Source organism: Brassica napus, chromosome C1 (genome assembly GCF_020379485.1).
Source record: "Brassica napus cultivar Da-Ae chromosome C1, Da-Ae, whole genome shotgun sequence".
NCBI classification, from domain to species: Eukaryota; Viridiplantae; Streptophyta; class Magnoliopsida; order Brassicales; family Brassicaceae; genus Brassica; species Brassica napus.
Window position 1 is genome coordinate 35,826,908 of NC_063444.1, and position 23,066 is coordinate 35,849,973.

General features: G+C 36.8%; 2 protein-coding genes and 1 pseudogene across 2 annotated transcripts; 1 reads left to right on the top strand and 2 right to left on the bottom strand.

The window, feature by feature from the left end:
• Positions 1-363: 363 nt before the first annotated feature.
• Positions 364-7,353, bottom strand: LOC106376885 (endo-1,3;1,4-beta-D-glucanase). Its single transcript, XM_048745711.1, has 7 exons — positions 7,122-7,353; positions 6,926-6,947; positions 1,438-1,564; positions 1,235-1,325; positions 1,002-1,091; positions 815-915; positions 364-747 (listed from the first exon to the last, which is right to left on the bottom strand). The coding sequence occupies exons 1-7, from the start codon at positions 7,264-7,266 to the stop codon at positions 607-609; spliced, it is 717 nt and encodes a 238-aa protein (XP_048601668.1). The 5' UTR covers positions 7,267-7,353; the 3' UTR covers positions 364-606.
• A 705-nt stretch (positions 7,354-8,058) lies between these two features.
• Positions 8,059-14,659, bottom strand: LOC106376883 (non-lysosomal glucosylceramidase). Its single transcript, XM_048745712.1, has 19 exons — positions 14,461-14,659; positions 14,283-14,387; positions 14,092-14,202; positions 13,965-14,021; positions 13,751-13,827; positions 13,574-13,673; positions 13,001-13,074; positions 12,812-12,912; positions 12,627-12,730; positions 12,313-12,366; positions 12,182-12,237; positions 12,052-12,090; positions 11,130-11,271; positions 10,761-10,945; positions 10,195-10,262; positions 9,975-10,047; positions 9,828-9,895; positions 8,637-9,768; positions 8,059-8,529 (listed from the first exon to the last, which is right to left on the bottom strand). The coding sequence occupies exons 2-19, from the start codon at positions 14,361-14,363 to the stop codon at positions 8,277-8,279; spliced, it is 2,775 nt and encodes a 924-aa protein (XP_048601669.1). The 5' UTR covers positions 14,364-14,387; positions 14,461-14,659; the 3' UTR covers positions 8,059-8,276.
• Positions 14,660-16,990: 2,331 nt separating this feature from the next.
• LOC125579967 lies at positions 16,991-19,288 on the top strand (annotated as a pseudogene).
• Positions 19,289-23,066: the final 3,778 nt, after the last annotated feature.

Genomic DNA, 23,066 nt, shown 5'->3' on the forward strand with positions numbered 1-23,066 from the left:
AAGATTCTAAGAATCATCATAGCGATGACGCGTGGCTACGAAAACATGCTGTAATGCTCCAAGATTAACGTATAGGGGAAAATTTATTACTCTTATTATTAAATTGAATAACTCTATAATGGAGTTAAATTTCACTATAATTCTATTCTATTTTGAAGTTAAAATGAAGTAATGGACAAAAAATAAATGCATTACTTCATATATATAGTGAATTTATTTTTAGTCCACTAAAGAGTGGAAAACAAAGTAGTGAATGACCATTTTTTAACTTTAAATTTTGTTTCAGAGTAAAAAGTAGAGTATGGTTAGAGATATTCTGAGGTAAGAAGACAGTGATATCTGTTGCCATATGTACAAAGATGATGAGAAAGGGTAAAGTTTTTGCAATGATAAAATAATGATAAACGAAAGGCATCACAGGCCAAACTCACAAACATAGCAACAACATACTTATTTTTTTATTCAACATACATATAGACAAGAACAGAGAGTGGAGAGACACACACAACCCAAGAGTTTTATTATACTTATTACTTCTCTCCTTATTTGCTATTCAACAAACAGTAGCAAATGTGAACACTTAAGAGATAGCCTTTTCTCAATCATTCATTTGACGTAAGTCACAAACCAATCAAGCATCTCCTTGTGAGCTTCTTCAGCAGCTTTAACCGCCTCTGGATCATTGATGTCATACCGAGTTGTCCAACCGTGTGAGACATTGGGGAAAATCTTCACATAACTACCCACCTACACATTCTCAATAAAAGTTAGTTAAAAAGGCACTATTGAGTTGCAGAAGAAGCAGAGTCTCTACCTCGGGTTTAGAAGGAAGAATCTCCTCAAATTGCTTCACGAGTGCTGGTGGGGTCAAAAAATCATTCTCAGCTCCTAGTATAGCTATTGGAACCTTCACATCTGTAGGAAACCGTGAAATCGGTAAGGCATAAACCATGGAACCAGACCAATTACAGCTGTTTTAAAAGTACAAAAAGTCACTTTACCCTTGATATCATCGACAGTGACATAAGTAGGATGAAGCAAAACAGCTGCTTCGATCAGCTCTTCTTTAGACAATTCCGCAACCACTTTTCCTGAAGATCATTATTTATTTAACAAAAGATAGAGAGGATACAGTAATATGCATCAGACATTTCCAAAAGAGAGTGTATTAAATACAACATAGGTGACAAATGCGCAATAAAGAGAGTATATCAAAAAAGACATAAAAACTCACCACCCCAGCACATCCCTGCAGCTCCAATGGCAGTTATGCCTTTGTTCTTTATGGCTTCAAGTACTGGATTTGTATCTTCAAACCCCTTATCCTAAAGAAAAGAGAACATAAACTGGTTCAGATGGAATCTTTGAAAAGAACAGAACAAGATGACATAAAAATCTAGGGGAACAACTGAAAAAAAAGGGGGATAAGGAACGAACATGGCCATGGTCTTTGATCCAGACAGGGACGGGTCTGTCTTGATGAGAGGGATCATAAGGATCTCCGTAGAAGTAATCAGGAACCACAACATAGAATCCTGAAGCTGCAACCTTGTCCGCAAGCGCCCTTAAAAAACATAACAATTAATAAACATTCATTTTTGTTAGAACGAGAGAATTGATAGAATGAGAGAATTATTGAGAGTTGATTATTGGAGAATGAAAAACATGAAGAACATAGAGAGATAGAAAGTAGATCTGAAGATGTAAGAGAAAGAAGGAGAGAATAGTTTCTTTAGTCTAATTGTGGATCTGGGTACAAGTATTTAAAGACAAGTGACCTCAGTACACAATATAATAAAATATCTTTTCCTCTCTTCTTCTTCTCTTCAATAAAATCGAGCTTATAAAACCCTTATAAAGCCTTATAAAACCTTATAAAGTCTGGCAACTTAATTCTCAAGTCTGGCAGCTTAATTCTCAAGTCTGGCAGCTTCATCTCTTCACTTCTTGATCTTCATCTCAACACTCCCCCTCAAGCTAGACTAAGTGAACTTGTCTAGCTTGGAAACCATGAAGATCTCCCTCATTAAAAACCTCAACAAGGAAAACCCATTGGGATAAAACCTTGACGAGGGAAAAAGAGTGGAGACTCCATGGTTAAGGGGATCAGCTTCTGGAAGTAAGATCAATGAGTCCAAGCCTTGATAGTATGGACTCTATTGTCTTCTGCCTCGCTGCCTTAGTAAACACATCAGCCAGTTGATCCTCACTCCTTGTGTAACATGGCAGTATTACTCCTAGGACAATCATCTGCCTCACCTTGTGACAATCAACTTCTATGTGCTTTGTTCTCTCATGAAACACAGAATTAGAAGCGATGTGGATAGCAGCCTGATTATCACAATGCATTGTCATGGGAGTGGTCTGCTCAATACTCAAATGCTTCAATATCCCTTTGATCCACACTAGCTCATTTGTCAACTTCAACATGGCTCTATATTCAGCCTCAGCACTAGAACAAGAGACAACCTTCTGCTTCTTACTCTTCCATGTAACCAAGTTCCCTCCAATGAAGGTACAATACCCAGTAGTTGATCTCCTATCAACTCTATCTCCAGCCCAGTCAGCATCACAATAACCAACTACCTCTGTACTTCTATTGCATCCCATCCAGACTCCTTGGCCGCTAGAGCCATTCAAATACCTCAAGATCCTGTCTACCATAATCCAATGGTGCATCTTTGGAGCTTGCATATGCTGGCTAACTTGATTCACAGCGAAACATATGTCTGGCCTGGTGATTGTCAAGTAGATCAGCTTCCCAACCATCTTCCTATACAGCTTAGCATCTTCAAATGGTTGATTGTTTTCAATCTCCCCCTCAAGTAAAACCTTATACCCATCCTCAAGTGGTGTCCTAGCTGTCTTTCCTCCAAGCTTACCAGCGCCCTTCAATAGATCCACAGTGTACTTCCTTTGAGACATGAACAAGCCCTCCTTAGATCTGCATATCTCAATACCCAGAAAATACTTCATCTCTCCCAAATCCTTGATGTCAAACACTGATTTGAGAAACTCCTTAGTAGCCTGGATCCCTGCCTTATCACTTCCTGTGATAATCAAATCATCCACATACACTAGAATCACAATGATCCCTGAAGGTCCTGTCAAGGTGAAGAGAGTGTGATCCAGTTCAGACTTCCTAAATCCTCTCCCATTGAGAGTTGTACTCAGCTTCCTGTACCAAGCTCTAGGTGACTGTTTCAGCCCATATATTGCCTTCTTCAATCTCAAGACATTCCCTGGCTTTACTAGATGCTCAAGACCAGGAGGTGGATGCATGTATACTTCATCTTCCAGTTCACCTTGCAGGAAAGCATTCTTCACATCCATTTCCACAGATCCCACTCCAAGTTTGTTGCAATGGATAACACAATTCGAATTGTGTGAAGCTTAGCCACTGGTGCAAAAGTATCAATGTAGTCTTCCCCATAAGTCTATGTAAACCCTCTTGCCACCAGCCTAGTTTTGCGTCTCTCAATAGTTCCATCTGCCCGGTACTTGATTGTGAAGATCCATCTGCTAGACACAGCCTTCTTCCCTCTTGGTAATTCACTCTCATACCAAGTGTCATTTCTGATCATTGCATCCCTTTCATCACCCACTGAGTTTCTCCAGACCTTATGTTTCATGGCTTCCTCATAAGACCTTGGGATCTCATTTTCATCCAGATTACACATAAAGACCACATGCTCCTCTGGATATGTTGCAAACGAACAAACTGCTTGAATCGGATGTGCTACAGCCTCCGCATTGTAGCACATCCTTGTGTTCACCCAATTTGATGGATCTTTCTTCACCCTGGTACTTCTCCTCAGTGGTTGAACCTCTGTTTCTGGTTCTTGAATCCCAACTGACTCGACTGGATTTTGCATAGCTGCATGCTCATCTCTATCAGTCTGCGCATCCGATCTTGGACTCTCTCTATCAGCCTGCGCATCTCCATCTGATCTTGGACTCTCTTCTCCTTGTGTCTCTCCTTGATCATGACTTCCTGAATCACTCTGCTGTTGTTGTTGCACTCCTGATTCAGCTTCACTTCCCCCCTCATGATCAAGAGGGGAGATCCTTTCACTTTCCTCCTCATGAGTACTTGTGCTTCTTGGTGGTTCTCTTCTTGTTCCCTGATCCTTGGTCATGCTAATCCCAAGATTCTCCAATACCATCCTCAGATTTGTTGCCTTATCTGATGGCATTTGTGGAAGATCCTTCAAATCATCCCATATCTTTTCTTCATAATACCCTTTCCCTGCAATGAATTTAACATCTCTAGACACCAACACTCTCCCTGTTGTTGGATCATAGCACTTATACCCTTTCTGAGTGATAGAGTATCCAATAAACATAGCCTTAGTGCTCTTTGCATCAAGCTTCTTCCTCAGTTCTCCTGGAACCAATACATAGCAGGTACACCCAAACACTCTCAAATGTTGAATCTGCGGCCTAGACTTGTTCAGCACCTCAAACGGAGATAGATCCCTCAGAACTTTCGTTGGCGTCCTGTTGATGAGATAACACGCTGAGACAACTGCATCACTCCAAAATCTCTTGGGAACATTAGAATGAAACATCATTGATCTTGCTACTTCCATCAGGTGTCTGTTTTTCCTCTCAGCCACACCATTCTGTTGTGGAGTGTAGGGACAGCTGGTTTGATGAACTATCCCATGCTTCATCAGATGATTCTTGAATGCATGGCTAGTGTATTCACCTCCATTGTCTGACCTTAGTACCTTCACAGTAGCATTATACTGATTAGTGACATAAGCTTGGAAGTTTATAAATGCCTCTAACACTCTATTCTTGGAAGGAAGCAATGTGACCCATGTATACTTAGATTTTTCATCTATGAAAGTCACAAAATACTTATGCTTATCCCTAGATATACATGGAGATGTCCACACATCAGAGTGTATTAAGTCAAAGCATTTCTCATAGACAGTTTCAGATGTGGGAAAAACAGTTTTGCAATGCTTCCCTAGTATGCATGCTTCACATTCCAGGTGATTAACTGATAGATTAAGCATCATGAGCTCAAGGGCGCGAGGGTGAGGATGTCCTAATCTAGCATGCCAAGTAATGCTATCACAATCATCAGCAGTACTACTCATGCATATAGAGATAGAGGGTTTAGAGAGCTTAGTTGATTGTAGCTGGTATAGGTTGTTGGTGCTGCTCCCCTTTCCAATCACTTGACCAGTAATGAGATCTTGAAACTCAACCTCCTCTGGCCTGAATACTACTTGACATTGCAAGTCAACAGTAGCTCTCTTCACAGATATCAAATTGGAAGTAAACTGAGGCAGGTACAAGGCTGGTGATTCCCTGTCAAATAGCTTCAAGTTTCCTATCCCTTCTATAGGAATTTTATCTCCATTTGCTATCTGAACATCCCCAGTAGCTGCTCTCACTTCATCTATCAGGCTCCTATCACTGATCATGTGATGACTGGCTCCAGAATCCACAATAATAGGTTTAGACCTTACTGGCTGAATTCCTTGCTTCTTAGATGCAATGAGTGCTTTTGCTTCAGCTACAAATGCATCCCACTCTCTTCTGGTAATCACCTCATCAGCTCTACCCTTCTCGTGTCTATTTTTTAATTCATCCCCATCTTTTATATCTCCTATGTATGCTTAATACAAGCTCTTGCCACTGATTACTTGTTGTAGTTCAGTAATCTGTCTCCTCTCCTCTGGCTGAGTTGTTGCTTGCTTCTGCTTCAACATACCACACACACTCTCTACATCAGGTAGAGTTTCTTCTGTGAGTATCTTCCTGGCCAGTTTATCATAGGACTTATCTAAACTCAGCAGGAGACTCAAGACTTCATCTTGCTCTAGCCTTCTCTTCAGTACGATTTTATCCAAGGTACTCGGTCTGAGCGCCTTTAACTCTGCCCATAAGCTCTTAAACCGTTCAAGATGCTTACTGAGCTCTTCTCCATCTTGCTTCAGCTCCTCAATGGCCCGCTTGACCATAAAAACCTTGCCCAGATGGGATCTGTCCTTATACACAGCTTCCATACTCTCCAACAACTCCTTAGCCGTCCCTTCATGAGTATCAGCTTCCAGGATTGAACTTGAGAGCGACCTTTGGATGATCCCAAGTGTTCATTGATTCTCTTGAATCCACTTGCCTTCATCCATCTGCTTCGTAATCACTTCACCTCCACAACTCCACTTATCAGGAGTAACCGGTGTATATAGCTTCATCATGGTGTCGTTTGTTTCCATCTACAAGAAGAGAACCTCAACACACTAATAACACAGAATATCCAATCTTCAAGAACACTCACGAACCCAGAATCTTCAAGAACACAAATTTGCGGAATGAACTCAGGTTTTAGAGTAACCTGGCTCTGATACCATGTTAGAATGAGAGAATTGATAGAATGAGAGAATTATTGAGAGTTGATTATTGGAGAATGAAAAATATGAAGAACATAGAGAGAGAGAAAGTAGATCTGAAGATGTAAGAGAAAGAAGGAGAGAATAGTTTCCTTAATCTAATTGTGGATCTGAGTACAAGTATTTAAAGACAAGTGACCTCAGTACACAATATAATAAAATATCTTTTCCTCTCTTCTTCTTCTCTTCAATAAAATCGAGCTTATAAAACCCTTATAAAGCCTTATAAAACCTTATAAAGTCTGGCAGCTTAATTCTCAAGTCTGACAGCTTAATTCTAAAGTCTGGCAGCTTCGTCTCTTCACTTCTTGATCTTCATCTCAACACATTTGTGGTTGTGGCGAAAACAACAAAGTAGATGCAGAGAATGCAATTAAATAATAACTCAAAGCTTATAAAAAAAAGTTTGCAACCAGTGAGACATTCACATCTTATCTACTAATATATTCTTTAGCTTGTGTACAAATTCAAAACCAACCAATACCATGTCAAACACAGATGCAATATTATAATACCTCAAGTTTGGAGCTTTATAGCCTGAAGAAGAAAACACAAAGCTGAAGTCAGAACACAGAGATGAGAAATGAATCAAATCAACAGATGGGTCTAAAGAAAAAGGAAAAAGTTTCCCTTTTTACTAGATCATGTCTCTAAATAAAACAAACGACTTTCAATCAGATCAAAGACAAAAAAAGAAGAAGTAGTGTTTACCATAAATATCCGAGACGAGGAGGACGCACTTGTTGGAATCTGGAGAGCCAGAGACGTATACATCGCCACCCAGTTTCTCCACATGACCCGACCCGGAGAGCGGGTTAAGAACCGGCGGGTTTTCGCAGCACTGAGGTCCCAACATTATCGTTCTTCAAAGTGGTTTAGACAAAAATGGCGACCAAACTTAGCTTACGTTTGTTATGATAAAAATGGTACTTGTTTTAAAAAAATTCGTGTTTAAAGTGCGAGAATGTGACACTCTTTAACGGACTTTTTTTTAGCACTAGACACTTTAACGGAACTTTATTTCACTTTTAGACACTTTGGTTATGATCTAACGGTCAAAAACTTTTATATCCTTTTAGACACTTTGATTATAATCTAACGTCATACACAGAGTTATGTTTGTCAAGAAAACACAACTAAACGGTCTAGAATAATGATTTGTCTCAAACTCTCTAGAAAAGGAAAAAAATCCCACTTGTACAGCGGCATTTGTTGCAAAGATTTTGCAATAGAAGCAACAACTTGGTGTGGAGCAAATAGAGACACCTGAGTACAGTGGCGGAGGCAAAAAAAATTTACAACCCGGATCAATCTTATATAAGAAATAAGTATTTTTAGTTGGGGTAACGTGAACTTCAGGGTGTTAGTTGAAAATTTATACCTAGATCAATGCATAAATTTAGGCAAAAGGCCTTAGATAATTAAAATCAAGTGGGGTCAAATGACCCACTCCCTTCAATACGCCTCCGCGCCTGCCTGACTAATAACTTCTTGCTTGGACACTTTTGCTGATATCATTAAACACCATAAAGATGATTGAGAGAAAGAACCCAAATGGGTTTACACATGTTTTAAAGCATTCCTTTAGCTAAACTGAGAGAAAGAACCTTTCACTCGGCCTCTTTTCTCTATGTAGAAATCCGGTAAGGAGTCAATACAAGTTATTAACTATGAAATGAAGCAAAGGGTTAGGTTACAAACTTATGATCTTCCTGTAAAGCAGAAACTCTATCTCTCGCTATATATATATGAGCAAAATGTAACGCTACATTCCAGGAACGTTTCCATTATCTTTCATGGAAATACATTCCCCACCTGTTAATATAATATATATTACAACCCCCAAAACCTCCATGACGATTGTTTTCAGCAGGAACAGCTTAATTTACAATTGCCGAAACACTTAGCTTTGTGTTTTACAACTTTAACGTTGTGAGAGAATCTGCGGCTTCTAGGGGACATGTGAACTCTGTCGATCATGTTGATCTTAGGACCATCAAGAATTGCCTTTGGCACCGTTAGCGCCCATTGCATTCCCCATATTGCCAGAGGTCTCATGTATATCAATGACCTGTAGTGCCCATCCATTGTCCAACCTTCCGGTGTCTGGAACCAATATCTATATATCCAGTTCAAAACCAAGTCAAATCAAACGTATATAGCAATGTCATTTTGAAACGTGTGTGTGATACCCAACTAACATCTAACAGACTTGGATTAACTTACCCGAAACCTTCTTCTGACCAGCCAGCTGCGAAAATTCCCTCAGCGGTAGTGAACCCTTGTTCCTCCATTCCAGAGAGGATCATAGTAGCTGCAGCTGCATAAGTGACACCTGTCCATATCTCACGCGACTGCATGCACGTCTCGTCCACTTTCCCATCAGGATGCATCCCATTCACAGCACCCATTCTCCCTCCTTTGGTCTTCATCACATTGAAATCAAATATCTTCTGCAGAGTGCTTCTGATTTTGAAATCCTCAAAAACTGGAGGCAGACCTGAGGATGCGGTATACCACTGACCCGCCAGCTGATCAGTCTGTATGGATTTGCTGTTGCTGCTCGCCCCGCTGTCATAGTTCAGGTACGTTCCGTTCCACAGTTTCGCTTCCAGTGCCGCCTTTGCATTCAAAAACTTATTTTTACACAGCTCCGCAAAGAACTTATCACCGACTTGGAGAGCCATCGCCGCTGCAGCTTGAAGAGCAGCGAGCCACAGGCAACCGCAGTAGGCGCTAACGCCGTGAACGGTCCACGTATCATACGTCTGATCTGGGAAACCGTCGTTCTCTATTAGATCGTCATTGTCTCTGTCAAACTGTTCCATGTACTCCATAGCGGCACGAACGGCGGGCCAAACGTCTATTCCAAACTGGTGATCCCCTGTAGCTGCGAAGTCTCTGTACACCTGAAGCACAAACTTTGGGTTAAGATCCTTCCACTTGCTCGTGTCGTGTATGTTGTAGGCATTCATCTCGTTCCACGGATCGTGCATCCCTAGATCGTGAGGAACAGCGCCTCTGACCTTGCGGATTCCCCAGTTCCCCTCTGCTAGGAACTTAACCTTCCTCGTGTCTTCTGACAAGACAGCTTTGGCGAAATCCCGCTGGATGTTTAGCTCGATCTTTGGGAATAGCATAAGGAGAGCGTAGGATGCGTAAAAGTGCACATCGTATGTGTTCCACATCACATACTCCACGCCTTCCAAGTAAAGAAACCGACCAACATCGTCCTCATCATCTCCCTGCGACGTCTCCACAAATAAACCATTGCTCTCTATTCCGTTTCTGTCACCATTATTAAGGTTATTCTGCTGTTCTTTACCATCTAAATTTCTTAAATCAGATGGTTGAGAAAGTAATAAAATATTTTCAAGGTAACAAAAGAGAAGCAACGAAATTTTCAATCATATAGATGTGTACCTATCCAGACTGTACCACCGGCTACCAGAAAGTAAAGCTCATTGAACAGAGTGAACTTGTACCTGCAAATAACGAAACAATTCAGATGATAACGATAAGAGAGCTAAGTATGAAAAAACTGCTTTGAGTATAAGCAATTACCACTCAGGGAGCCTGTCATCTCTAAGAATGGGATTTTGCCACGCCTCAATATCTTCCTCCCACCTCTTATAATCTGTATTTGAAAACCAAAGCTAGTCACTAATACTTAAAGAGCCATTTTGTGTATGTCTAACAGCAGTATAAGGTATACATCCAATCGGACCAGTGGCAACTCAAGTGAAGCATAAGGCGCAAATAAATTGACATCAGGGATACATACGTGTTAGTGCATCATGCACAAGATCCACAGCTGCTCTTCGCGAAGTTCCATAAAATTTGGTGTATCTCCTACAAATTGAGAGCAGAGAAGGACCAAAAAAAAGAACTCAGAAAATTAACAATGTTTTGGCATACCACATTGAAATATTAGCTAAATATCTATCTTCTAAAAGCATGTACTTGATACACTCAATTCAACCACAAGATTTTAGCTTTCTTAACCAATTGATACCAAAAAGGGGATATTCATCCATTCTCGTTACGTATGCACTTTTTACGTATCTCAACTAATGTTCGACACTATGCGTATCATTAGCTTTGTCAACACAGTTTCCATCTCTCAATTTCAATCTTTTGGGACATTCAAAGAAGGAAACAAAAAAAAAAAAATGGCTGAGCTTCCTCAAAGTCCAGTATCAAAGAGAAAATGTAAACTACACAGAAAACTGACGCAATGCTAATTTCATGAAATTTTTTTATAAGTTGATGATAGATAATCAGACAAGTAAACAACTTATTAATCTCTCAAGTTCAGGAAGAGGCCACAAATGTTGTACTTTCACTTACCTGTCATATGTGCTTCCCTTTGAAAATTTCACTTTTGGTGATGGCCATGATAGAGCGAAAGATACAGTGCACTTGCCATGAGCCTCTACCCATGCTGAAGCTGAGACCGCTGCACAAATAGTATCTCCAGGTGATGAAGGCATGCTCGGCCCACTATTGAAGTTTTCTTGGTCAAAGTTCCCATCCTTTCAGATAGAAATATGTGAATGTCAGTCTCATTTATACAACTACTCCAGATATATAAAACAAACGTTCTCATACGACTGAAAGCTTAGAACAAAAAAGAACAACTAATTATACACTCATAGCATGCTTTGACTAGATATGAGATCCACATGCAAAGTTGACGATGATGCAAAGAAACATCACCTTTTCCATTGTTTCCCACATATCTTTCGCTGTAAAAAAACTGTCTTCAGACAATCCAAAGCATGGTAAAACAGTCACATTCACATTCTGAGTCTCGCAAGCAGAGATAGCAAATGTAACAGGGGGGTTTCCCATGCCTGTCCTGAACAATTATCACACATTCAAAAGAAATCTAAGAGAAAAGAACGCAACTTTCTTCTGTAACAAGAACATATTCTACCACATTAGCTTCATAGATGGAGCAAACAATGTGTTAAACACCCAAAAGGTGACAACAGTGTAAAATGTTTTAGCAAGAGGATCTACTTGGAGATCTTTCCTTTATGCGGAGAGAAAGCATGCTTCCACTCATTCAATAGAGGAGACGAGGCAAAAAAAAGACAACACTATAACATTCAAGCAATAAAATACAGAACAAAAGAAAAGGCCACGCACAGGAACCATACTGCAATGAACAAGATGATATCTGGAGAACAATTTTTCAACTACTCACACAGCAGTAGAATATAAATACAGCACTTGGATAGATAACACAACAAGATTAATAGTCTAAATGCAACAAATTGTTGGGCCACACATGGAGAAAAGTCTATCTAGGGACCATTTTGAAGCAAGAAAATGAATGGAAACTGCTGCTCAATTAGTTGTTCTCTCTAGGTAATGTACATTCACTATTGAACAACAAGGTGTCCTTAGTTGGCGACTTTTTACAATATTGAATTGGTACAATCTTATTGTTTTGTTTTATTCATCAGATCAATTATTTGCACACTTGAAATGTAAGGTTGCTTTTAACAAATAAAACTTCAGGTACTGCCTTTCCTAGTTGTCCTCCATTAAACCATTAAGAAAGAATGTCAATGTGGACCACAAGATATATGCAAACCAACAGTTTTACAGCTATTAAGGTAAAGTGACTTACTTGTGATGTAAGAGGACGCCAGAGACTCCATCTTCGCCTCTGAAAGGAAGAAGAATTCAAACAACAAAAATTACACATCAACTTGAAGCCATAATCACTTATGGAAAAGATGTCACATATTCCTCCTTACATGAATGGCTCATTCACATGACCCCCTGACATATGCGAAGTCCCACCAATTGAGTTCTGCAGAATGCAAAGCTGGTAAACATCTGCTCTTCTGGACATAATGTAATAGAAATAAATCAGATGCCAACTCACCGCCCATGTAAAGACAAGGCTCACTTTTGCCCTTTGCTTTCCAGTGTTCACCAACTAAATCAAAATTAGTAAACTCTTAAGGTTTTCCTAAGATTCTGCTTGAAGGAGATTGATACTCTACAAGTACTACCACTTCGGATATTGAAGTATAACAATATGTAGAGGTTCATCAGCTAAGGAAAAGTATCACATGTGCACGGTCTATATATATTCCAAAGGTTGTTTGCTAAAAATTATAAATCCTTCCTTATTTAACACGCTTTCAAAACTAAGGTTTTCCCAATAATTATCGACTAGATGAATAGAATACGTACAGTATATACGAAAACAGCTGCTGGAAGACTACTATCTCGGTAATTTTTTGGTATAAAGGGAGATATTTGTCGACATGAAATCTTTAGCTCTGGGTCAGGCTCACCTACAAAGAGAAGCAACATTACGAATCATATACTGAGAGAAACAAGATAGCCTTAAAAGACAAAGTCTCGTAGGTAGGTACCATCATATACAGTCCAGGCCCGAGGAAACAGAGCATGGTAAGTAGAATGCTGGCCACTCAGATTCCAACCCCATGAAGAGATTCCCTTATCACGCAATTTTCTGAGACCATAAAACCACTCCAAGGTACGTAAATAAGAAAAAAACTTGCATCGTTGAAACAAAGGATAGTTGTAAAACAGATACTTACCCTAAACTTCCATGCTGGCCTGGAGCCAAAACTGATGCATACTTTTTGTGCACATTCTCTCGAGAAATAAAAATCTGACAAGAATGGGCCACGGAAATGTGATTAGAAACACAAGTAACAAAATTTTAAAATAGCAATTATAGACAAACATGGCACAAAATGACAATAAAAACAGAAAACATTCATTGTAAAAACAAAGTACTATTAGAAATGCATACTTGTTAAATGACAATAAAAAAGGGTAGTTTAGAACAAATACAAAATATCCAGTATGAATTACCATACAAACAATGATTAAAAAAAATTCCAAGAGAAAGATTTGTAATCGAAATAATAACACAACTAGTAGGTAGGATTTTAGCATGAAAGGATGTTTATGCACTTGCAAAATCATTAAATGGTACAATTGGAAGATATGATTCTCTGTTTCAGGATCCTGAAAGAGGGAAACAAAGGAAGAATAAAAGGGTACAATGTGGAAGTATAAGACTCTATCAATTGAACTAACAACGACTCAGCGTTTCAAAGAAATATCTTTCAATTCCATTAAGGTCATAGAAAAAAAAAACTTACAGAAAATTGATTAGACATCATAGGTGATGGGTCACAGGTTCCAGGAGTAATTTGCCACTGCTTAAACTCCCCTCTGAAACCCCTAGATATGCTTCCACTTCTGCAATTACCAGGAGCATTTGTTCAAAACCCTAAGCTAACAAAAATTATGGGCAAGAGGGTTATTTGATTGTGTACCCCATTCCTCCAAGTGGAACACCTTGGGATGCAGATGGTCTACAATTGTCTTTGGTGAAAGGATCGATGGGTGCTTTCTGCAAGCAATTGACAAGTTAACTCTCAACGACAAAGACCACAGTATTACAAAAACCATATATGAAGAGATAAATCTATAAAAACACTTTAAACATTCATACAAATAAAGAAAGGTTATGTAACATAGTGAAGTTACCCTTCCGTGAGAGGCCTCTTCTCTGACGTAAGACCATAATCGTATCCCCAAGCGTACCTGTAATAAACCATATTTGGGGGTATGAAAATGAGGAAAACAAGAAGAGGATGTGTAGGAGGATAGATACCATTTTAATGGCTTCTCTAAAGGTAATAGTGAACTCTTTTAAGATATTGGCATGGCAGTTTAATCTCCTCCTCCATGCGTGTGATGGCGGAGCAGCACTATCGAAATCAAGCTACATGATAAAACAACGTCAAAGTCAAAGTCCTGTTCTTTTTTTTTTTCCATAATCAAAAGGGCAATAATAGAAGTTACTAATTGCAAAGTGGTTTTGGAAATGAATTCCTCAGGCGGCCATGAATGCTTTCTCCGGTGAAACAAAGTTGGTCCCACCATTTCCACTCTTAAGAGTTTCTCACACTGCTCATAAATAATATCAGAGAGACAAACTCAAACATATGTTCGTTTTGGAAAAATAAATAAATAGAATTACCTCATCAAGAGTTGCGGAGAATCAGAAATCCAAACTGCCAAAAACTATGAGATCAACAAAAGGGGGAGAATCTCGATTCGGTGAGAGGATCCACAAGTGTGTAACTTCTAAGCGGTGGACGGAGCCATTAAAGATGAAGACTTTTTACATGTCCATGGTGTGTACACAAATAGCTTTTTTATAATCAAAGTTCCAATTTTTATAATAGGAAATATGGCCCACGTATATAATAGTCTGGTAAACGTTGGATGCTATGGAAGATTTCATAATTAATTCTAATGGAAAATTTCATAAAATTATCACAACTTATTTTTTTTTAATTAACTCTTCGATATTCAATGAGAAATTCTCTAGCATAGACCTAAATTTTTTTTTATCACAAATATAGATCTCAAATATCAAAATGACCAAAATATTTTATTAAGGGATGTATTTTTGGGTTTATGATTTAGAATTTAGGGTTTAGGGTTTATGATTTAGGGTTTAGGGTTTAGAGTTAAAGGGTGAAGTTTTGGGAGTATGATTTTAAATTTTAAAAACTAAAAAATATTAAAATTTTTAAAATAAAAAAATCTATTTTGGTCATTTTGTTTTTTGAGATCTATTTGTGTGACATAAACTTAAAAAATGTCTATTTGAGAGAATTGTTCATATTCAATTTCTTACTATGGAGCTTAATACTTTAACTAATTATTATTTTTATCTATTTTTTTTTTTTTTTTAACCAGGTGTTGACCTTGCGGCCCACCACCTAGGCCCGGCGCCAGCCTTTGTCTGTACCTTCTTACGGGCCCTGGACACGCCTCCCCCTCCCCGCGAGTCGAACCGGTCACCTCCCCTCCCCAAAGAGGATACCACTGGACTACGAGGTCCTGGATATTTTTATCTATTTTTGTACATGAGTTTTTAAATTATATTTATTTTATCATTCAAACAATTTTTATATTATTAATTTTTTTAAAAAAATTAATAATGAAAATATTTGAGAACTACTAGCTTTTGTTCTTTTTTTTTTTTATAATAATTCCCCAAGTTTTATTGATTTCGACATCAACAAGTTAACAACAATGAAAATTTGGTCTTAGAGAGTTTAAAAAACTATGGACCCCATGCGCATGTTTCTTAGGAATGGTCCAAGACCGGCACTGGCAAGCCCTTAACAAGATTAACATACTTTTCTCTGGATGTCGTCTCGTCTGCGTCATCCGGCAGGATAAGAAACTTTGCGGTTCGCCCCCTATTGCAGGCAAGTGTATTTATGAACTCTGGAAGGAATATAATAATAATCTTTTCCACAATGGTGTTTAATCAGAAACAAAATTACTGCTCTTCACAAAGCGGGCAAGAAGTGGGGATTCGGAGATGGTTGGGTTTTGGTCCTCGGTTTAACTATTTACCATTAGACTTTTGTTTCTTTTCACTATGTATACATTTCTATTGGAAAATATGGGATCTTATTACGTAAATACGAAACATTGGGGGACACATATGTAAATACTAGTGAATACTAGGTATCTTGTATTGTATAAGACAAAGCCGTTAGACGGCAGATAAATCGAAGAAAGCTTTTATCGACTTGAGTTTTCTTGTCATGGTATCAGAGCTCTAACCTAAAATCTTAGGCTTTTCGATCCTTTATTTTTCTGTTCTTGTTGTGTTCTTCTCTTTGTTTTTACAAAGCAACATGGCGACAGAAACAAACACTGGTGCTGTCGACGAAAATGGAAATCCGATTGTCAAACCTCGGCCGGAGATCCCTCGTCGCAGGATCGATCCATATGATCTCTCTTCTGGTGATAACCCGGGATCGATCATCTCACAACCACAGCTTAAGGGCCCAAACTATGATGAATGGGCTCTGAATCTTGACTTGCTTTACGCGCACGTGAGAAGTTTGGATTCGCAGATGGGAGTATTGTCAAATAACTCCGGAGATCTCGAAGATTGGTGGGCGAACAATGCTATGGTTTTCTCTTGGATCAAGCTTACTATAGTTCCTGAAATCAGCAGCACGCTGTCTCACAATGAGGTCGCTTATGATCTTTGGACTCAGATCCAGAAGCGATTCTCGGTGAAAAATAGGCAGCGAGTTCAACGGTTGAAGACAAAACTCGCTACTTGCCAACAACGAGACAGGTGTGCCTGTCGAAATATACTATGAGAAACTGACAAAATTATGGACCCGTCTGGCGGATTTTTAACGCGCAAAGACTCCGGAGGAGATTGCTCGTGAAAGAGAGGAAGACAAGTTACATCAGTTTCTGATGGGGCTTGATGAAAATTTATTTGGAGCTGTGAAGTCATCGCTTCTCTCTTGTGATCCTCTTTCGACGATTGATGAAGCATATCAGGTTGTAACACAGGATGAAGAATCCAAGCGTGCGACTCGATCAATGGAAGAACAGAATGATGTGGTAAGCTTCGCTATGCAGTCTTCAGCTCGTCCACGCGCACAAGCTGATCTTCGTGATTTTCCATGCTCGGACAAAGCATGTTGAATCCGATTGTCACGTCATACGTGATGAGATAGTTAAAGGTGTTCTCAAGCCGGAACACGTCTCCACTACGAACCAGCTTGCCGACATATTCACGAAGGCTCTAGGACGAAAAGAGTTTGATTCTTTTCTTCGCAAGTTGGGTATTTGTGACCTCCATACTCTAACTTTAGGGGGGGGGTATTGGGAAATATGAGATCTTATTATGTAAATACGAAACATTGGGGGACTCATATGTAAATACTAGTGAATACTAGGTATCTTGTATTGTATAAGACAAAGCGGTTAGACGGCAGATAAATCGAAGAAAGCTTTTATCGACTTGAGTTTTCTTGTCAGCCACTAGATGGCCTTTCCTCTATTTCTCTGCTCCGATGTTTTGTCATTTCTCCTTTGTTTTCTTTGTATTTTCTTTACTTTTTCTGCATTGTAATCTTTATCTTTTAATAGAAAGTCTTTTACAAAAATACATGGTTTGATAAATCAAATGCTTTGTAATTCTATATGACAAACCTTATTGAAAAAAAAGACAAACCTTGATGGTTACACCGAAGGTCTTTATCAGGCAAGAATTTGGATTGAAAGAGACCGTGGAACCAGAGACGTTAAGGTTCTTTGATGTGGGATAGTCAACGTCAAAGTTCTTTTATTTCGGATATTCAAAGTTCTTTCCTTTTTCGTTTTATTTGTTTCCTTTGTAAGACAAAATAGACAGAAAGATATCAATAAATTTAATAAACAAATCCACATAAGAAAGGAAGAATATTTGCCGTTAAGAAAAAGAAAATTTAGGAAACATAGTTTCTTGCAAAGGTGAATTCCTCAAAAGTCAAAACCCTAATAGAGCCTAGTCGCTTTCTTCTTCCTTGGGAGAGAAGAAAATGATGATATCCGATCTTCCCCACCATATACTAGAGGAAATACTCTGTAGGTGCCAGCAACAACTCTGAGAAGGTTGCGGCCTACTTGCAAACAATGGAATGCTTTACTCAAAGACCAAATATTCACCGAAAAGCACCACCGTAAAGCTCCAAAGCAGCCTCTACTTCTCATGCTGAAGGAGTTTGGGGTTTGTCCATTGAGCGTTGAGATCGATCTCAGCGTCGCTGCTCCATCTATAGAGTTTAAGGATCCCTTTGACCTAAAGGGTACTCACTCGAGTTCACAACAAGTCAACATAGTCAAAGTCATTCACTGCGAAGGTTTGTTGTTATGCATTACCAAATACAATAAGCTCATTGTTTGAAATCCATTTTTAGGGGAACCAAAATGGATCACAGCTAGTAGTCGTCATTACAAGAAAAAATCTTGTTATGCTCTAGGATACAAAAACAACAAATCTTACCGTAACTACAAAATCTTGAGGTATTGGCAGAGCGAGTTACAAGAGAGAAGACCAAATTGTTGAGTTTAAAATATATGAACTTAGCTCTGATATATGCAGGTTTCTTGATGGAATCTCTCTCGACTACTATATACATGGAAGTGGATGGGTATCTTTGCAAGGAAATACATATTGGGTTGCTACAGATAGAAAAGACAAGGATTCTATATTCTTACTCAGTTTTGATTTCACAAGAGAGAGATTTAGACGTTTAAATCTTCCTCCAGTTGCGCAGCCTGTGATTAACATCCCCAGTTGTGACATATATATGGAAAGATTAAGAGAATTGATTTGGCTACCTATGTCATCAAAGTTGACTTACCTTTTTCATAACACATCCGTTTAGAACTCCAGAGTTAAGCGTGTTTGGGCTGGAGTAGTGAAAGGATGGTGACCTATTGGGAAGTGATTCGCGATACCGTGCGAGTGAGGCCAAAGCACGGGGAAAGGCCAGGTGGTGATTGCAGGGTCAGTAAACAAGTCTTTCAGGCCTTGAAAAGTTAACGCACCGATTTTTGGAACGGAATGGGATCCACGGGCCGAGAGAGCGGGTGTGGGTAGCCATTAGCCGTGGGCGGAATGATACTATCTCTTATTAGAGGAGAACAAATCTCCGTGTTACATATGAACTACTTTCCATTAAAGATGGAGCTGTGGGTGACCAATAACTTTTATACTGAAGCTGCCGCCTTGTTGTGGAGCAAGTCCTTTACAGTGGATTTACACGTTCTTGAAGAACGTTTCCCATTTTCCCGGATTTTTTACTCAACGAGGAGAAAAAGTGGCCGTTTGTCCAGGACAAAGTGGTTGGGACAGTAAGAACGTGGTCTACATTATTGGAGAGGACGATGAATATCACACAGAAATCCCTTATATAAGATCTACACAGAAATCATGGCAGCCACGTAGCTATTCTATTAACAGAAGTCACAATATTTTTTATGTGTGATTTTTAATGTTGGACTGTCTACTAGAAACTAAATAATGTGTTTCATAATACATTCTCACGAAGCATACAAGTAGTGTATACATATTAAACTCTACCATAAACTAAATGTAAAGAATCTACACCATTTATTTAAAACCAAACTTGCTACGACGAATCAAACACCAATGAAAAGTTCATCTTTTTTCCAGATTATCCAGTCAATATTCGAGAAGGGTTTTTAAAGTTCTTCAAATATTCCCGATCGAGAGAAGATAAGTGAGGATTGCAAATTTGGTGGGTTTTGGGTTAGACCTGGATTGCGATGATTAACATCTCCCTCTCCTCGACTGAGAAGAGATCTCATTACTGATCCTCGCTTCTCAATTCTAAGTTATTGTTTTCAGTCTCATCATGGTGCAACACAAAGTAAGTGGTTTTCATCAAAGTACATTACTCAGGGTTCAATTCCAAAGAATTCAATTATTTGGGTTCGCCAAGTTCAACCTTTGGAAAATTCCTCAACCTTTAGAAAATTCAGAGCTTCGTAGAGTCTATGTAGCATGGTTGATACAAGTAAGCATATCAATTTCTTGTAGCTCCTTTGTTGTCCTAGAAAATGTGATACTGATTACAACAAAAATAAGATTTTATATCTCTTATATATTAAAAGAGAAACCTTTTTAAAAACTAACCTTTGTTTATTACTTTATTTACAGGTTTGTCATTTTAACTTAGGTGTCACTACCACTTGCTTCCTCAAAAATTTTTTTTAATGGACCAACATTTACTAGAGAAATTACAATATAATATATGTCATTTGTAAGCATATAATATAATTTGATTAATGAAAAGACTACGCTTATGACATTTTGTTTTCTAAAACTTACGTGTAGTTCATATAACAACTGCTTCTCTAATGTTCCTTAAACTTTTATTGTTTTTTCCATGAAAACTTCTGCAATACAAAAAAACATTAGTCATCTCTGCAGTTTTCTTGACTGAGACAAATAAACATTATTCATCTCATCAGGATCTGACACAATCATGTCTAATCAAACACATCGAGATCTCCATAGCGGCATCTTGACTGAGATAATTTGTAAAATACTCTAGTAAATAATTTAGAATTTGAAAAATACACCTTCTTTTTTATTTTCTGAAAACTGCACTTTGTTAAAAGTGAAAAAATATTTTTATCCATATTAGATATTTCAATAATTAAAATATAAATTTGAATTTAGTAATAATATTGTTACTAAACTTGAAAATAGTACCTTGGCTCTCTTTCCAACATTTCTCTTTTTTTCCCGAATTTTATTTCAATTTTTGCTATCCATATTAATACTTTAATTAATTATTTTATCTATTTAGTTTTTAATTATATTTATTTCAATCATCAAACAATATTTTTAATCAAAAATATTAATAAGTTTCAAACCAAAGTAAAATATAAAATTCAAAATAAATATGAAAATTTTATCAATTAGTTTTATAAATTTAGAACTAAAAGTAACGTAAGTGTGGATGAAATTTTCAATTAAAAAAAACTATTTTGGAATGAAAAAATAAATAAATTTTAAATTTTAGAAAATAAACTTAATTGATTTTAGAGCTAAAACTACAATTAAAATTTTGGGATAATTTGTAAAATACTATATAAATAATTTAGAATTTGAAAATTACACCTTCTTTTTTTATTTTTTGAAAACCACACTTTTGTTAAAAGTGAAAAATATTTTTATCCATATTAAATATTTCAATAACTAAAATAGAAATTTGAAATTAGTAATAATACTGTTACTAAACTTGAAAATAGTACATCGGTTCTTTCTCCAACATTTCTCTTTCTTTCTAGAATTCTATTTCAAAAGCATCGTCTCTCTCTCTCTCTCTCTCTCTCTCTCTCTCTCTCTCTCTCTCTCTCTCTCTCTCTCTCTCTCTCTCTCTCTCTCTCTCTCTCTCTCTCTCTCAAGTGATGAAGATCTATGATTACAATTTTCTTTCTTGATATACTTGCAGAGTTAAAAATATATTTTTAAATTATTAATAGTTTATTTTAAATTAGAAAAAAGCATAGGAGTTAATAGAGAGTAGTGTCAATGATATTATAGTTCAGCTATATTCGGCTATAGCTTATAAACTAAGAGTTAATATAGAGGTAACTTGTAGGGTCAATACTTGATAGTGAATATTATTATAAAAAGGAGTTGACAAAGTAGCTCAAACATGAGAGATATAGGCAATGATGATTTCTTTTTCTCTAACACGCAATATAGAAGCAATGGCTACAACCTTGGTTTAATATATTAAATATTAAACAAATTCATTTCTTCTTGGTTTTAAAACAAAAAAAAATCTTCTCTCTGTTTTTTTTTTGACAAATACATCTCTCTGGTTTGAAACAAACTTGGACGGCGTCAATACTTTGTTTCCACAGGGTCGTGAGAGCTTTCTACATTGTCATTATTATTATGAGCTTCTTCTTGCGTGTATGGTAGGACATAGTTTCTCTTTTCTAAATGGTAAGAAGCTCTTTCTCCAATATTTCTCTTTCTTTCTAGAATTCTATTTTTTAAAATTTCAGAAAATAAAATTAATTGATTTTAGAGCTAAATCTACAATTAAAATTTTGGGATAATTTGTAAAATCTCTAGTAAATAATTTAGAATTTGAATAATACACCTTCATTTTTATTTTTTGAAAACTGCACTTTGTTAAAAGTGAAAAGATATTTTTATCCATATTAGATATTTCAATAATTAAAATAGAAATTTGAATTTAGTAATAATATTGTTACTAAACTTGAAAATAGTACCTTGGCTCTCTCTCCAACATTTGTCTTTCTTTCCCGAATTTTATTTCAATTTTTGCTATCCATCTTAATACTTTAATTAATTATTTTATCTATTTAGTTTTTAATTATATTTATTTCAATCATCAAACAATATTTTTAATAAAAAATATTAATAAGTTTCAAATCAAATTAAAATATAAAATTCAAAATAAATATGAAAATTTTATCAATTATTTTTATAAATTTAGAACTAAAAGTAACGTAAGTGTGGATGAAATTTTGAATTAAAAAAAACTATTTCTGAATGAAAAAATAAATAAATTTTAAATTTTAGAAAATAAACTTAATTGATTTTAGAGCTAAAATTACAATTAAAATTTTGGGATAATTTGTAAAATACTATATAAATAATTTAGAATTTGAAAATTACACCTTCTTTTTTTATTTTTTTTAAAACCGCACTTTTATTAAAAATGAAAATATATTTTTATCCATATTAAATATTTAAATAATTAAAATAGAAATTCGAAATTAGTAATAATATTGTTACTAAACTTGAAAATAGTACATCAACTCTTTCTCTCTAAAATTTTATTTCAAAAGCATCGTCTCTCTCTCTCTCTCTCTCTCTCTCTCTCTCTCTCTCTCTCTCTATGATTACAATTTTGTTTCTTGATATACTTGCAGAGTTAAAAATATATTTTTAAATTAGAAAAAACATAGGAGTTAATAGAGAGTAGTGTCAATGATATTATAGTTCAGCTATATTCGGCTATAGCTTATAGACTAAGAGTTAATAGAGATGTAACTTGTAGTGTTAATACTTGATAGTGAATATTATTATAAAAAGGAGTTGACATAATAGCTCAAAAATGGGAGATATAGGCAATGATGATTTCTTCTTTTCTGACAAGCAATATAGAAGCAATGGCTACAACTTTGGTTTAATATATTAAATATTAAACAAATTCCTTTCTTGTTGGTTTTAAAACAAAAAAAAACTAA